General features: G+C 39.1%; 1 protein-coding gene across 1 annotated transcript in view; it reads left to right on the forward strand.

Annotated features, from left to right (window-relative positions):
- Positions 1 to 17,345, forward strand: part of LOC133645890 (TGF-beta-activated kinase 1 and MAP3K7-binding protein 2-like) — a 55,859-nt gene that overhangs the window by 36,282 nt on the left and 2,232 nt on the right. The window contains exons 3-5 of the mRNA XM_062040819.1: positions 2,129 to 3,779; positions 11,631 to 11,791; positions 14,338 to 14,431. Of these exons, the coding sequence (XP_061896803.1) occupies positions 2,129 to 3,779; positions 11,631 to 11,791; positions 14,338 to 14,431 (1,906 nt within the window). The remainder of the gene's footprint in view (positions 1 to 2,128; positions 3,780 to 11,630; positions 11,792 to 14,337; positions 14,432 to 17,345) is intronic.

Below are 17,345 nucleotides of genomic sequence, written 5' to 3' on the forward strand. Positions count from 1 at the left end.
CCTTTCTTTTTTAGCACCAAAAACAATTATCTCAGTTTTATCTTCATTTAGTTGTAGGAAATTTTGGCACATCCAGTGTTTGACTTGCTCAATGCACTGGCACAGAAGATCTATGGGGCGATAGTCATTTGGTGATAGCGCTACATAGATATGGGTGTCATCGGCATAGCAATGATGGTCAATGTTATTATTTTGCATGATTTGTCCTAGTGGGAGCATATAGATGTTAAATAAAGTCGGCCCCAAGATTGAACCTTGGGGGACTCCACACGTTACGTTGGTTGGTTCTGATACAAAGTCACCAATGGAAACAAAATAGTTCCTATCTTGTAGATATGACTTGAACCAGCTTAAAACTGTGCCTGAGATCCCCACCCAGTTTTCCAAGCTGTCCAAAAGTATTGAGTGGTGGACAGTGTCAAATGCAGCACTGAGGTCCAAAAGCATTAATACTGAAGTTTTGCCAGAGTCTGTGTTTAGACGGATGTCATTTATAACTTTAAGAAGGGCCGTCTCTGTGCTATGAAGAGGTCGAAATCCTGACTGGAAGTTGTTGTGGCAGCCAGTAGAAGCCAAGAAGTGATTTAGTTGATGAACAATAAATTTTTTACAGTTTGTCCCTCATAATGTGTACAAAATAATAGGTGTATACATGACACAATATGTTACTGCATACGTCAGCAGACTAATTAGGAGTCTTTGTTTGTTTACTTACTACTAAAAGACAAGTTGTCTATTTTATTTAAGGACTAAATGACAATAACAAACATATGTTTCATGTACACTAACATTTGTTGTTACAATAAAGACAATAATGACATTTTTTGTGGTCCCCTTTATTTAGAAAAGTATCCAAATACATTTTGGTACCGGTACCAAATTATTGGTATCGGGACAACCCTACATTGGATCAGGAATCAAAAACTTAGTTAATTTATTAGTTTTTGTTAGAATGTCCAGTTAAAGCTGGTTACCGCCATCTTTTTTGAAGATAGGCCACCACGTTCTTCGCTTTGTGTTCAAAGTTGTCCCAAACGTTTGTGCTGTTAAAAATACACATTCATACAAATGTGATGTCACCAGCCATCTTTCAAACATCAGCAAAAACGTATACGCTAAACAAATCTCAATAATTGAACCAACTAATTAACAGATTGCTCGATTACTAAAATAATCAAAAATTAGCATTTTTACATGGCGTTTCAACTCCTTGAAATTTGGTCATCACAACTACAACAATGATGTATGCTACAATTAAACAGCTATTGTGTAGAAAGTACAATACTTACAGGATAGCTGGGTTGCATATGACGGACCATCCCCGTGTCTGCAGTGATCACTTTGTAAAATGTTTGTTTGAACATTTGTGATGCATTTGTGTTTGTCTCCTACATTAGTAGTGTTTGAGAGCAGAACTAAACAAAGAAAGACACAAGATCACATTAGTTGTGGTTGCTATGCCAACTAGAAGACCTGCTTGTGCAAATAAACTAACATCATGTTAAGTCCTGCTAATAAATATTGTGATTGTTGGTTCAATCCACCGTTGTTTTGTGGTCCATTTTCATAACAGAAACTAAAAGTTTAGTTGTTGAGCAGGAAAGCCAAGTGGAGCCAACCTGATGGAGCTTGAGAGGTGCTGCAAAGAGGAATGGTTGAAAGTGTCCAAAGATAGGTGTGCCAAGTTGGTGGCGTCGTATTCAAAAAGACTTGAGGCTGGAATTTCTGCCAAAGGTGCATCAACTAAGTATTGAACAAAGGCTGTGAATACTTATGAGATTTTAGATTGTGGCTGGAGCTGGATTTTGTCTCTGTCAACATATTTGTCTTGTTTTAGTCTCAAATTGTTCATTGTTTTCATCAAAGTGCATTTGTTGTGAGTCGTTATCGTCCTATCTTAGTCACTTAAAATAAGGTCCTTGACGATAACTAAGACGAACATTTGGACTCGACAAATAAACACTGATTGTCTCGTAGAGTTTTGAGGGGAAACATGAATATATTCCATTTTGGAATAAGGCTGTACCATTTAAAAAGTTTCTACATCCATGTCTCATTAGGTGTATAATTGATGTTGAATTATAAAGAAATGAGCAACTCAAAGGTATTTGTTCTGTCCCTCTCTTAGAATAACAACAACTTAGACGCGTGCTGTGAATACTTGTCCCAGGTCAGTCCGGGCTACCTGTACAGTGAAGAAGGAAACCTCAGCTTTACTGAAGACCCCAGCTTGAGCAGGCTTGGCAATCACATGACCCAGCTGAACCTGGGCCTGCAGTCTCACAATGTGCATGTGGCCCCGCTGCGGGACGGCCTGAGAATGAACGGCAGCCGGACTCTGGCCCACAGCCTGAGCGACGGGCCTCTGCAGACCAGCCAGGCCCCGAACACTGACTTTTTTCAGCAGGAGCCCCAGTCTGCTCCGGCGGAGGGGCCCAACAGTCTCAATGTGTTTACCGCAATGGAGCCCTCGCGAAAACCCCAGCCTCCGAAGCACCTGGGACTCTACCCTCTGGGGGTGAAAGGAATGAGTGTGGGTTCCCAACAGACCGCACGCTTCAACCCCATCACAGTGACACTAGCTCCGCACATTCAGACCGGCCGCAACACTCCTACTTCTCTACACATACATGGCGGGCCACAGTCGGGTCTGAGCAGTCCACAGGGTAACTCCATCTACATCCGGCCCTATTTGAGCCAGTGTGGTACGATACGACAGCAGCAGGGAAACCGGACCCAGTACAGTCCTACTTCTCAGCCTCAACAGCAGATCTATCAGATCTCGCATCCCTCGTCGTTGTCCGGCTCATGGTCCGGCCTTCAGCAGGCCCCACATACCTCACAGCACCACACCCAGGGCCACCAGACATCTCATGTCTACATGCCAATCAGCTCTCCCACTAACTCCCAGGCACCCTCCGTCTTTCCTTCTGGCGTCGCCTCCTCATGTTCGTCTTCTTCCTCGTCCTCCGTCATGCCCGCTTCGCTCTCGGCCGTCAGCCAGTACAACATCCAAAACATCTCCACCGGCCCGCGGAAAAATCAGATCGAGATCAAACTTGAATCTCCTCAAAGGAGCAACTCCAACACGACCACCGCCGTGCTGCGAACCGGCGGCGGCTCGCGCTCTTCCTCCACCTCGTCCTCTTGTCCTTCCTCCTCGTCCGCGACCGGAGTGTCCACCGTCCCCAGCACTCCTCTCTCCATCGGAGGCTCGGGTCTGAGCCGTAGCCAGCCCACTGTTTACATTTCTGCCAGCCCGCCTGCTGCCGCCACCACGCCTTCTGAGGAGGCCTCAGCCGGAGCCCGCTCGCAACCCAAGTTTTACATTTCAGCCAATCCCTCTGGTGACGACAGTGGGGGGAGGAACCCTCCTACAGTCTACATCTCAGCTAACCCTCCTTTGCAGGGGGGGCCAGGTGCCAGGAACATTGGGGGCCAGGTGAGCATGGGGCCCGCCTACATCCATCACCATCCACCCAAGTCCCGGACCTCTGTAGGAGGGGGAGGCACGGCTTGTTCCCCACGCGTGGTGGTGACTCAACCCAACACCAAATACACTTTCAAAATCACTGTGTCCCCCAATAAACCCCCGGCAGTGTCCCCCGGGGTGGTCTCGCCTACGTTCGAGCCCAACAACCTGCTCAGCTTACCCTCAGACCATCACTTTGCAGAGCCAGACCCCCTCCATCTCTCAGACCCACTGTTGCCACACAAGGAGAGACCGAGTGAGCCTCGAAGACTCAGCATGGGCTCTGATGATGCGGCATACACACAAGGTAAGTCCACTCACACACAATAATAACCATAACGTGTGTGTGTGTGTTTACCCTTCTTGAGACATAAAAGGAAAAGTATCTTCCATATGAGGACCGGTGAACAAGTTAGGACCGAAATCATGGTCCCAATACGGAAAAACCATTGCATCTAATAGAGAATGTCTCATTTGCACCCCTGCTGGTGACATCCATCAAAGTGAGGGTGGTCCCAAAAAGGAGGGATTTGTCACATTGACTGTGTGTCGCTTTTAAATGTGCTCCCCCCTCTGGTCAACATATGAAATAACAAGTGTGTGTAACAAACATTAATACCAATAAATAAATATGTATATAGAGACATACTGTAATAACTTGAAGTAAATAATGAAGATTAAAAACCAATTACAAACAAAAAAATCACACAAAAGAAGAAATGAACTAAAAGCAGTCTTTTTCTCACAATGTGTCGACTTTTGTCTTATGAAATTGGGAACAATTTCTCATATTCTTTCTTGCAGCATTTTCTCGTAAAATTTGTACTTTTTTAATTTAAAATTATTACTTTTTAATGCAAGATGGTGACATTTGTCATATAAAATTCTGACTTATCACAATAGTGCCAATTTTTTTGTTGTTCTTGTAAAATAGCGACATTTTTGGAGTAAAATGATGACTTTTGTCATAAATTTGCCAATTTCCGATTATTATAATATTGCCAAAGATTTCAAGTTTTCTTATAAAATTGTGACTTTTGTCGAGTAAAATTACGACTCTTTCCATAAAATTGCCAAAATGTTAAGCTTTTTTTGTAAAATTGCGACTGTTATTGAGTAAAATTCCAACTTTTATCATAATGTTGCGCAAGTCTTCTGTTTTTTTTGTAAAAGTTTGACTTGCGTTGAGTAAAATGACAACTTTTATTATAATACTGCCAAAATTCTAAGTTTTTCTTGTGAAATTGTGACCTTTTTTATGTGAAATTCCAACTAATTTTTCACAACAAGCTTGTTTGTATTTGCATAGTATGTATATATTATTAAGAGGCATTATCTCAAGAAGGTAAGAAATACAAGAGTGTGTGGGTGTGTGTGTGTTCTTGTATTTCTACCCTTCTTGAGACAACAAGGAAACATACCTTCCATATGAGGACAGATGAACAAGTTATGACATAGTAATAGTAGTAATCATGGTCCAAATATGGAAAAACCATTGCATCTAATAGACAATGTCTCATTTGCACCCCTGCTGGTGACATCCATCAAAGTGAGGGTGGTCCCAGAAAGGAGAGATTTGTCACATTGACTGTGTGTCGCTTTTAAAAGCGCTCCCCCTCTGGTCAACATATGAAATAAGTGTGTGTAAGAAATTGAAATATGCCCCCTTTGGCCAACATTAATAAAAAATAAACAATTATGTATATAGAGACATAATGTAATAACTTGAAGTACATAATGAAATGTGCTGACACTCGTGATATCGCCCTGTCTCTGCTTTGTCTGCGTCAAGGTACTCGATGTTCGCCCTTGGCAGTCAGCAGGCCGGGTCTGGACTCAAACACTGATATGAGACGACTCGCAATCTTGGATTGCAAGTTGTCCCTTTGCACAGATCGAAAAGTACAACTTCAGCACAATTGATAATAACTACAGCAACGGCCCTTAAGCATAAGAGTTGTGTGATAACTTATACATCATTATTCTAACACACAGATAGACAGACAACATTCACGCTCACATTCCAAATAAAACATCCATCCATTTTCTACCGCTTGTCCCTTTCGGGGTCGCGGGGGGTCGCTGGAGCCTATCTCAGCTGCATTCGGGCGGTGTCCAGGGTGTACCCCGCCAAATAAAACATGTCATTTGCGATTGATAATATCTTAGAATGTACAACCATTGAACTATGTCATGAAAAGAGCAAGAAAACGTTGGTCAATAGTATATATACAACACCCAAGTCAAGTATGTGTGAGGACTGGATTAAGGCAACCTTCATGAGAATCAGGCAAAACCTAATTTCCGTCCATGGTGACTTCAACATTGACCTTTTCAACGCTAATAAGCAAAAAGGCCATTGATGACATTACACAGTAGAGGCTAAAAGTGTGGACATTGTAGATTGTCACATCAAAACTAGGAATGAACACATGTGGAGTTATGTACTTAACAAAAAAATAACTGAAAACATGTTTTATACTCTAGTTTCTTCAAAATAGCCACCCTTTGCTCTGATTACTGCTTTGCACACTCTTGGCATTCTCTCCATGAGCTTCAAGAGGTAGTCACCTGCAATGGTTTTCACTTCACAGGTGTGCTTGAAGCTCATGGAGAGAATGCCAAGAGTGTGCAAAGCAGTAATCGGAGCAAAGGGTGGCTATTTTGAAGAAACTAGAATAAAAAACATGTTTTCACTTTATTTCTTAAGTACATAACTCCACATGTGTTCATTCATAGTTTTGATGTGACTATCTACAATGGAAATAGTCATGAAAATAAAGATTGAATGAGAAGAAGGTGTGTCTAAACTTTTGGCCTGTACTGTATAATTGTGCTTACTCAAGGTGCAACGATACAGGAAACCCACACTACGGTCTGTATCAGCTTTTAGGGTTTTGCTTCTTTTTCAGTATGTTTTGTGGGGCTTAAGAGAACAACTTGTTTTCCTCTCAAAGTTATTGATTTTTTTTTTGCTTGTCATCACAAACATTCTGCGGTTAAAGTATCAGTGGTGTAGTGAATACTATAAGACTTGTATTTCAAGTTAACATTTACTAAACACCGCTTTCAAATGGTAAATTATTCTTTGATGTATTGTATACACCAGTGTTTCTCACCAGTGCTTTGGCAAGCAGTTATCCAGATTGTGGAGTTTTTTCTAGATATATTTAATCCAAGCACATTAAAATGCAGTTTGAATTGGAGGTACTGTAAAATAATGTGTAGCAACACATAAAACAAGATAAATGATTACTTCAGGAAGATATTTTTATCTGCTAACTCAAAAAGGATGTCGTGTCTGCAGAGTTTCTAGTACATGTTTTATCAGACAAAAAAAATGTCAAAATGCTTTTTTTCCTGATGAAACTAGCGGGTGTGTTTCTTCTCCAAGTCAGGACAAATAGAGTAGTTCAGTCAGCAAAACATTCTGTGCCAGACTGCCTGCGAGTCTGCATTCAGGGCAGGATTAACGGCGAGCTGCAGTGAAACTAAAGTGTGTCACTAAAGGCCTTCTCAATGTTGTTCAACTTTTATGTCAGTCTTATTTATTTATGTATTTCAGCTGTGTGAGTGGAGAGGCACGACACTAAACAAACATTCATTTTGTGGTGACTTTCAAGGATTTCCTGCGAGAAATAGACTCCAGAAAAGTATGTATGCAAGTCAAAATTCAGATGTATTAAAGATTGCGCGAGCACAAACTTTGCAATCAATGTGGACTTGATCTCAGGAATAGGCTTGACATGGCATGCCCACACCACACCCAGGTTGCACCCCCTTTTAAATACCCAAACCATATTGAAAGTAGCAGTGTGCTTAAAGGGGAACTGCACTTTTTTGGGGAAATTTGCCTATCAAAAAATGCTTGCAAGATGCAGCTAATGGGAGTCACTGTTGTAGCTTTCAAGCTCTCTAAAACAACTTCAAAACTCTCTGTTTTATATATAAATCTGAAAATCTATACATTATGTACTAACAGACACCTTCATAACAATATGTAATATGTACAATATACACACTGCAAGTATATATATAATGTAGTAACAGACACCTTCATAACAATATGTAATATGTACAATATACACACTGCAAATATATATACAATGTAGTAACAGACACCTTCATAACAATATGTAATATGTACAATATACACACTGCAAGTATATATATATAATGTAGTAACAGACACCTTCATAACAATATGTAATATGTACAATATACACACTGCAAGTATATATATATAATGTAGTAACAGACACCTTCATAACAATATGTAATATGTACAATATACACACTGCAAATATATATACAATGTAGTAACAGACACCTTCATAACAATATGTAATATGTACAATATACACACTGCAAGTATATATATATAATGTAGTAACAGACACCTTCATAACAATATGTAATATGTACAATATACACACTGCAAGTATATATATATAATGTAGTAACAGACACCTTCATAACAATATGTAATATGTACAATATACACACTGCAAGTATATATATATAATGTAGTAACAGACACCTTCATAACAATATGTAATATGTACAATATACACACTGCAAGTATATATATAATGTAGTAACAGACACCTTCATAACAATATGTAATATGTACAATATACACACTGCAAGTATATATATAATGTAGTAACAGACACCTTCATAACAACATGTAATATGTACAATATACACACTGCAAGTATATATATAATGTAGTAACAGACACCTTCATAACAATATGTAATATGTACAATATACACACTGCAAGTATATATATAATGTAGTAACAGACACCTTCATAACAATATGTAATATGTACAATATACACACTGCAAGTATATATATCATGTAGTAACAGACACCTTCATAACAATATGTAATATGTACAATATACACACTGCAAGTATATATATATATAATGTAGTAACAGACACCTTCATAACAATATGTAATATGTACAATATACACACTGCAAGTATATATATAATGTAGTAACAGACACCTTCATAACAATATGTAATATGTACAATATACACACTGCAAGTATATATATAATGTAGTAACAGACACCTTCATAACAATATGTAATATGTACAATATACACACTGCAAGTATATACATAATGTAGTAACAGACACCTTCATAATATGTACAATATACACACTGCAAGTATATATATGCAGTGTGTATATTGTACATATATATATTATACATATGCGGGTCTAAATTGCTGTGGTCCAGGAACTACAGTCTGAAATAAAACAGAGAAGGTGTGACAAGGTGAGGTGGAAGTGTGATGTACACGGCCAAAACACACCAGAGATTAAAATGATATAGTGGCTTCAAGTGGGTCATCCCTTTTCTCTCACCGCTTCATTCAACTTCATTTGTAGTTGTAAACATACTAGTTATGCTTTTCATGCCCCCACCAATAGATGGTTGCAGGTCTGTGTGACCCCATTGTTGTCTGCACATAGTCAAGTCCGCTCTTTGCCAGCTCCTTTCCAGAGTAAAAGTCTGATTGTAGAGCTGTAATAGTCAGGTGTTTTATGCCTCTGTCAGGTCTGAATTCTTTTTCCACTGCTTCTTGCCAAGGAGATAATTTGACATAGTGGGCTCTTTGGCAGGCTTCAATGTTAGTTGCAGTCTGATAAAAGCCCACAACCTCACATTGCAAGAGACAATATTGTGAGTCTTTGCCCTCCACTTCCACAGACCAGTGGATCCTATCAAGACTTTTCTTATTCAGCCTTTCACTTGTGGTTGTTACCCTCCAGGGAGAGGGTGGTCACAACGCCGCTGACCCTCATCAACCCACTTCTTCAAAATATCACCCCTGGTCTGTTCTTGAGTCACATGGAAAGTTGTCGCTACGTGGCTGTAAAAAGTCTACGTCCATTTCAATCTACATGTATTTGTCACGGAAGAATAAGGTGAAGTGACTAGTCCAGTGTTTTTCTACCTTTTTGGAGCCAAGGCACTTTTTTTGCGTTGAAAATATCCGGAGGCACACCACCAGCAGAAATCATTCAAAAACTAAACTCAGTTGACAGTAAAAAGTCATTGTGGCAATTGTTGGATATGACTTTAAAGCATAACCAAGCATGCATCACTATAGCTCTTGTCTCAAAGTAGGTGTACTGTCACCACCTGTCACATCACACCCTGACTTATTTGGACTTTTTTGCTGTTTTCCTGTGTGTAGTGTTTTACTCCTATTTTGGTGGCTTTTTCTCTTTTTTTGGTATTTTCCTGTAGCAGTTTCATGTCTTCCTTTGAGCGATATTTCCCGCATCTACTTTGTTTAGCAATCAAGAATATTTCAGTTGTTTTTATCCTTCTTTATGGGGACATTGTTGATTGTCATTTCATGTTCGGATGTACTTTGTGGACACCATCTGCTCCACAGTAAGTCTTTGCTGTCGTCCAGCATTCTGTTTTTGTTTACTTTGTAGCCAGTTTAGTTCTGCATAGCCTTCCCTAAGCTTCAATGCCTTTTCTTAGGGGCACTCACCTTTTGTTTATTTTTGGTTTAAGCATTAGATACTTTTTTACCGTGAGATACAGTCTGGTGTGCCGTGGGAGATGATATAATTTCACCTATTTGGGTTAAAAATGTTTTTTGCAAACCAGTAATTGTAATCCGCCAATGATTGTCACACACACACTAGGTGTGGTGAAATTTGTCCTCTGCATTTGACCCATCCCCTTATGAGCTACCTGCTGCCACCTACTGATATGTAAGAGTATTACACGGTTACCCTGCCCAGCTCTAGACAGCACCGACACTCAACAACAACACACCATTTGCGGATTACAATTACTGGTTTGCAAAAAACATTTTTAACCCAAATAGGTGAAATTATATCATCTCCCACGGCACACCAGACTGTATCTCACGGTAAAAAAGTATCTAATGCTTAAACCAAAAATAAACAAAAGGTGAGTGCCCCCAAGAAAAGGCATTGAAGCTTAGGGAAGGCTATGCAGAACCAAACTAAAACTGAACTGGCTACAAAGTAAACAAAAACAGAATGCTGGACGACAGCAAAGACTTACTGTGGAGCAAAGAAGGCGTCCACAAAGTACATCCGAACATGACATGACAAACGTGCCATATAGTGAAACCACACTAAACAACAATAACAAACACATTTTGGGAGAATATTTGCACCGCAACACAACATAAACTCTACAGAACAAATTCCCAGAATTCCCTGCAGCGCCAACTCTTCCGTGACGCTACAATATAAACAAATGCCATGGGTGGATGTACACCTAACATCCACTGTAATGATACCAAGTCCAGGAGCATATCTAGTGGATACTACTATGATTACATCGATATTTTTTAGCATCACAAAATCTTATTTCGTTTTTTATTTATTTATATTATGTTAATAAACTGAGTAAATACGTCCCTGTACACATGAGGACTTTGAATATGACCAATGTATGATCCTGTAACTACTTGGTATCAGATCCATACCTAAATGTGTGGTATCATCCAAAACTAATGTCAAGTATCAAAGAAGAGAAGAATAAGTGATTATTACATTTGAACAGAAGTGTAGATAGAACATGTTCAAACAGAAAATAAGCAGATATTAACAGTAATGTAGATGAATAATCCATTTTTACGGTTTGTCCCTCATAATGTGTACAAAATAATAGGTGTATAAATGACACAATATGTTACTGCATTCGACTAATTAGGAGTCTTTGTTTGTTTACTTGCTACTAAAAGACAAGTTGTCTAGTATGTTCACTATTTTATTTAAGGACTAAATGACAATAATAAACATATGTTTCATGTACACTAACATTTGTTGTTCAAATAAAGACAATAATTACATTTTTGGTGGTAAGTATCAAAATATATTTTGGTACCGGTACCAACATATTGGTAAGGGGACAACCCTAGTACCAGTACTGCACACTGAGGAAGTACAGGTTAAACAAAACAAAACCCAGAAGAACATTGAGACTCACATCTTTTTCACTCGGGTTAACACATTTTGCTAGACCACCCTATGTTCTGTAGATGTTGTTTTGAGCATAGAGTTGAGTTTGTGTCCTACAAAGTTGATAGGCCCGGTTATGTAGCTGTTTGGAAACCACCTGTGTTTATGGTTTTCAGCATTGTTGGGCCATCAGAAGGCCCGCATGGAGAGGCTTTGGCATGAGCTGGAGCTGAAGAAGAAGAAGCTGGAGAAGCTAAAAGAAGAGGTCAGTGAGCTGGAGAATGACCTGACCAGGAGACGGCTGGAGAGATCCAATTCTGCCTCCCAAATCCCTTCGGTGAGCCTCTTTTACACGTTGCCATCACCACTCCTTGACTATTTCCAGGTAGATCCCAGATGTTTGCAAGCTTGAATGTGAATCCCTGGGAGGTTATGAGGCTGGAGGATGTTGACGCTTGACTTAAAAAGCTGAACAAGCAGTAGTTGGATACTTCTAAACCACGTGATAATGGACAGATGGCGCAACATAGATAATACCATAGTGATTATTAAACCATCATTTTCTTCACTGAAAGATATACTGGAGAAACTAAATCAGAGTCCCATCACCATGCTTGCTTCTGCTAGCAGTTCTTTTAGATTTAGCTGACAACGTTGTTTCATTGATCAGCCTTTTCTAGAAAAAACTCACAAGCAAGAGCTCAATTAATCCGTTTTTCTAGGGCAGTGTTTTTCAACCTTTTTTTAGCCAAGGCACATTTTTTGCGTTGAAAAAATCATTAAAAAACTAAACTCAGTTGACAGTAAAAAGTCGTTGTTGGATATGACTTTAAAGCAGAGGTCACCAACGCGGTGCCCGCGGGCACCAGGTAGCCCGTAAGGACCAGATGAGTAGCCCGCTGGCCTGTTCTAAAAATAGCTCAAATAGCAGCACTTACCAGTGAGCTGCCTCTATTTTTTAAATGTTATTTATTTACTAGCAAGCTGGTCTCGCTTTGCCCGACATTTTTAATTCTAAGAGAGACAAAACTCAAATAGAATTTGAAAATCCAAGAAAATATTTTAAAGACTTGGTCTTCACTTGTTTAAATAAATTCATACATTTTTTTACTTTGCTTCTTATAACTTTCAGAAAGACAATTTTAGAGAAAAAATCCAAACTTAAAAATGATTTTAGGATTTTTAAACACATATACCTATTTACCTTTTAATTTCCTTCCTCTTCTTTCCTGACAATTTAAATCAATGTTCAAGTAAATTAATTTTTTTTATTGTAAAGAATAATAAATACATTTGAATTTAATTCTTCATTTTAGCTTCTGTTTTTTCGACGAATAATTTTTGTGAAATATTTCTTCAAACTTATGATTAAAATTCAAAAAAATTATTCTGGCAAATCTACAAAATCTGTAGAATCAAATTTAAATCTTATTTCAAAATCTTTTGAATTTCTTTTAAAATGTTTGTTCTGGAAAATCTAGAAGAAATAATGATTTGTCTTTGTTAGAAATATAGCTTGGTCCAATTTGTTATATATTCTAACAAAGTGCAGGTTGGATTTTAACCTGTTTAAAACATGTCATCAAAATTCTAAAATTAATTTTAATCAGGAAAAATTAGTAATTATGTTCCATAAATAATTTTTTTAATTTTTTAAAAAATATTCGAGTTAGCTAGTTTTTGTCTTCTTTTTTTCGGTTGAATTTTGAATTTTAGAGAGTCGAAATTGAAGATAAACTATGTTTCAAAATGTAATTGTCATTTTTTTGGTGTTTTTTCCTCTTTAAAACTGTTCAATTAAGTGTAAATATCATTAATTATTAATAATAACATAGAGTTAAAGGTAAATTGAGCCAATTGGCTATTTCTGGCAATTTATTTAAGTGTGTATCAAACTGGTAGCCCTTCGCATTAATCACTACCCAAAAAGTAGCTCTTGCTTTCAAAAAGGTTGGTGACCCCTGCTTTAAAGCATAACCAAGCATGCATCACTATAGCTCTTGTCTCAAAGTAGGTGTACTGTCACCACCTGTCACATCACACCCTGACTTATTTGGACTTGTTTGCTGTTTTCCTGTGCGTAGTGTTTTACTTCTTGTCTTGCCCTCCTACTTTGGTGGCTTTTTTCGGTATTTTCCTGTAGCAGTGTCATGTCTTCCTTTGAGCGATATTTCCCGCATCTACTTTGTTTTAGCAATCAAGAATATTTCAGTTGTTTTTTAATCCTCCTTTGTGGGGACATTGTTGATTGTCACGTCATGTTCGGATGTACATTGTGGACGCCTTCTTTGCACCCACAGTAAGTCTTTGCTGTCATCCAGCATTCTGTTTTTGTTTACTTTGTAGCCAGTTTTGTTCTGCATAGCCTTCCCTAAGCTTCAATGCCTTTTCTTAGGGGAACTCACCTTTTGTTTATTTTTGGTTCAAGCGTTAGATACCTTTTTACCTGCACACTGCCTCCCGCTGTTTCCGACATCTACAAAGCAATTAGCTACCTGCTGCCACCTACTGGTATGGAAGAGTATTACACGGTTACTCTGCCGAGCTCTAGACAGCACCGACACTCAACAACAACACACCATTTGCAGACTGTAATTACTGCTTTGCAAAAAAATATTTGTAACCCAAATAGGTGAAATGAGATAATCTCCCACGACACAGCAGACTGTATCTAAGTGGTTGAAAAACACTGTTCTAGGGTGTAAAACCAACTGTAGTTGTGTCTAGTCAGCCGTTATGGTGTCTCCCACTGAGTAACCAGAGCAGAGATAAGTAGGCAGGTGTTAACATGTGAGTCTCCAGCTCAGGATGGTCTCCCAGACCACCAGCATCTGACTATTGCATCGTGGCTAACCAACACACTTCCTGTCTCTTGTCTGTCAGATTGAAGAGATGAAGCAGTTGCGATGCAAAAACCGGTTGCTACAGATCGACATCGACTGCCTCACCAAAGAGATTGATCTCTTCCAAAAAAGAGGTATGAGTCTTTCTTACATCCGCCTGTAGGTGTGTTTGGGAATGGAGTGTGTAAGGTCAGTGGTCACATCCTGGCTGCACATGTGCCGCCATTGTAGTGTTCTTCCTGAATTGCATCCTGTAGTTGCTTGGTAACAAGGGATTTATTGGCCCCTTGGCACCTGCCCATGGTTCACAGCAATAAAGCCAGCTGGGGGAGACGTTCCCTTGTATGAAGAGCCTTCAAAAAACCGGATGCATGCAATGAATGTTATCAGTAATTATACCACTCCCCTGCCCCCGGGGACCACTTTCTAAGGAAAGTAGTGATAAGGCAGAGGAATTTATAGGAACATTACATTTCAGACAAGTCATTGTTTTGTCAATAATTCATGAAAAAAAAACATCAGTTCTCTTGAAGACGTTTGAGAGGAGTCCTTTAATTGTACGACTGCTGCTTCCTGGTAAATGGTTGATTGTTTTATTGAGAGTTCATGGTAGTAATGCTTGGCTACTCAACACATCACCGATCGGCATCTAAGCCAGGAAATAGCTGACACGACTGTTTTACTGGATGGATATGGACTGTGAAGAAGTGGTGGTGACTGTGAAGAAGTGGTGGTGACTGTGAAGAAGTGGTGGTGACTGTGAAGAAGTGGTGGTGACTGCAGCCACATGGACGTCAAAGAGATGTTGACTCTCTTGCAGCTCGGTCATAGTGACATTGATCCCTCCCACTGCAAACACCACTTCATCACGTCTCCACCCCCATCAAGCCTCTGCTCACCTTCACACAGTATGTAACCTGCCACACCAGAGATCAGACATCTGTATGCTAACACTGAGGACACGTACAGTACAGCCCCATTACATCCCTTCAGCAGATCACACTACAACCCAGACCTGGGCAAATGAAGGCCTGGGGGTCACATGCGGCCCTTTTTCAATCTGGCCCACCGGACATTCCCAAATCTTTTTTTTTTTTAGATGTTTAAGATGTAAAGTGTAGCTGCCATTATGATGTACACTCATGTTGTATAATGACCGGAAGTCTTCAACTATACTAAGTCTTGGAATATGCATGATGTACTAGTTACTATGGTCATCTAATTAGTTATTATGGTCATCTAATTAGTTACTATGGTCATCTAATTAGTTACTATGGTCATCTACGTCACAGCAGCTGAAGTAGGTGGTCAGCAGGATTGTTAATATATAGCCATTTTTGTTAAGTAGGTGGTCAGCAGGATTGTTAATATATAGCCATTTTTGTTAAGTAGGTGGTCAGCAGGATTGTTAATATATAGCCATTTTTGTTAAGTAGGTGGTCAGCAGGATTGTTAATATATAGCCATTTTTGTTAAGTAGGTGGTCAGCAGGATTGTTAATATATAGCCATTTTTGTTGAAGTAGGTGGTCAGCAGGATTGTTAATATATAGCCATTTTTGTTAAGTAGGTGGTCAGCAGGATTGTTAATATATAGCCATTTTTGTTGAAGTAGGTGGTCAGCAGGATTGTTAATATATAGCCATTTTTGTTGAAGTAGGTGGTCAGCAGGATTGTTAATATATAGCCATTTTTGTTGAAGTAGGTGGTCAGCAGGATTGTTAATATATAGCCATTTTTGTTAAGTAGGTGGTCAGCAGGATTGTTAATATATAGCCATTTTTGTTAAGTAGGTGGTCAGCAGGATTGTTAATATATAGCCATTTTTGTTTAAGTAGGTGGTCAGCAGGATTGTTAATATATAGCCATTTTTGTTAAGTAGGTGGTCAGCAGGATTGTTAATATATAGCCATTTTTGTTTAAGTAGGTGGTCAGCAGGATTGTTAATATATAGCCATTTTTGTTAAGTAGGTGGTCAGCAGGATTGTTAATATATAGCCATTTTTGTTTAAGTAGGTGGTAAGCAGGATTGTTAATATATAGCCATTTTTGTTAAGTAGGTGGTCAGCAGGATTGTTAATATATAGCCATTTTTGTTAAGTAGGTGGTCAGCAGGATTGTTAATATGTAGCCATTTTTGTTAAGTAGGTGGTCAGCAGGATTGTTAATATATAGCCATTTTTGTTAAGTAGGTGGTCAGCAGGATTGTTAATATATAGCCATTTTTGTTAAGTAGGTGGTCAGCAGGATTGTTAATATATAGCCATTTTTGTTGAGTAGGTGGTCAGCAGGATTGTTAATATATAGCCATTTTTGTTAAGTAGGTGGTCAGCAGGATTGTTAATATGTAGCCATTTTTGTTAAGTAGGTGGTCAGCAGGATTGTTAATATATAGCCATTTTTGTTAAGTAGGTGGTCAGCAGGATTGTTAATATATAGCCATTTTTGTTAAGTAGGTGGTCAGCAGGATTGTTAATATATAGCCATTTTTGTTGAGTAGGTGGTCAGCAGGATTGCAGGTCCTGGCAGTTCAGTCAAATCATGTATTTCTCTTCACTTCATAGGACCACACTTCAATCCCAATGTCATCCATAGTTTCTATGACAACATGGCATTTCTTGGTCCTGTCCCACCCAAACCAAAAGGTACTTGTCAATTGGCACATTTAGGAGGATTGCTTTGTCTGGCTGGCATCCAAATAGTTACGCCTACCTCGCCGAAAACCCAATGGAAGGTAATCTGATTGTAGATGATCGGCCATGGAGTGATGTACTTCTACACCACTACATGGAGTGATGTACTTCTACACCACTACATGGAGTGATGTACTTCTACACCACTACATGGAGTGATGTACTTCTACACCACTACATGGAGTGATGCACTTCTACACCACTACATGGAGTGATGTACTTCTACACCACTACATGGAGTGATGTACTTCTACACCACTACATGGAGTGATGTACTTCTACACCACTACATGGAGTGATGTACTTCTACACCACTACATGGAGTGATGCACTTCTACACCACTACATGGAGTGAT

The sequence above is a fragment of the Entelurus aequoreus genome, linkage group LG03 (genome assembly GCF_033978785.1).
Source record: "Entelurus aequoreus isolate RoL-2023_Sb linkage group LG03, RoL_Eaeq_v1.1, whole genome shotgun sequence".
NCBI classification, from domain to species: Eukaryota; Metazoa; Chordata; class Actinopteri; order Syngnathiformes; family Syngnathidae; genus Entelurus; species Entelurus aequoreus.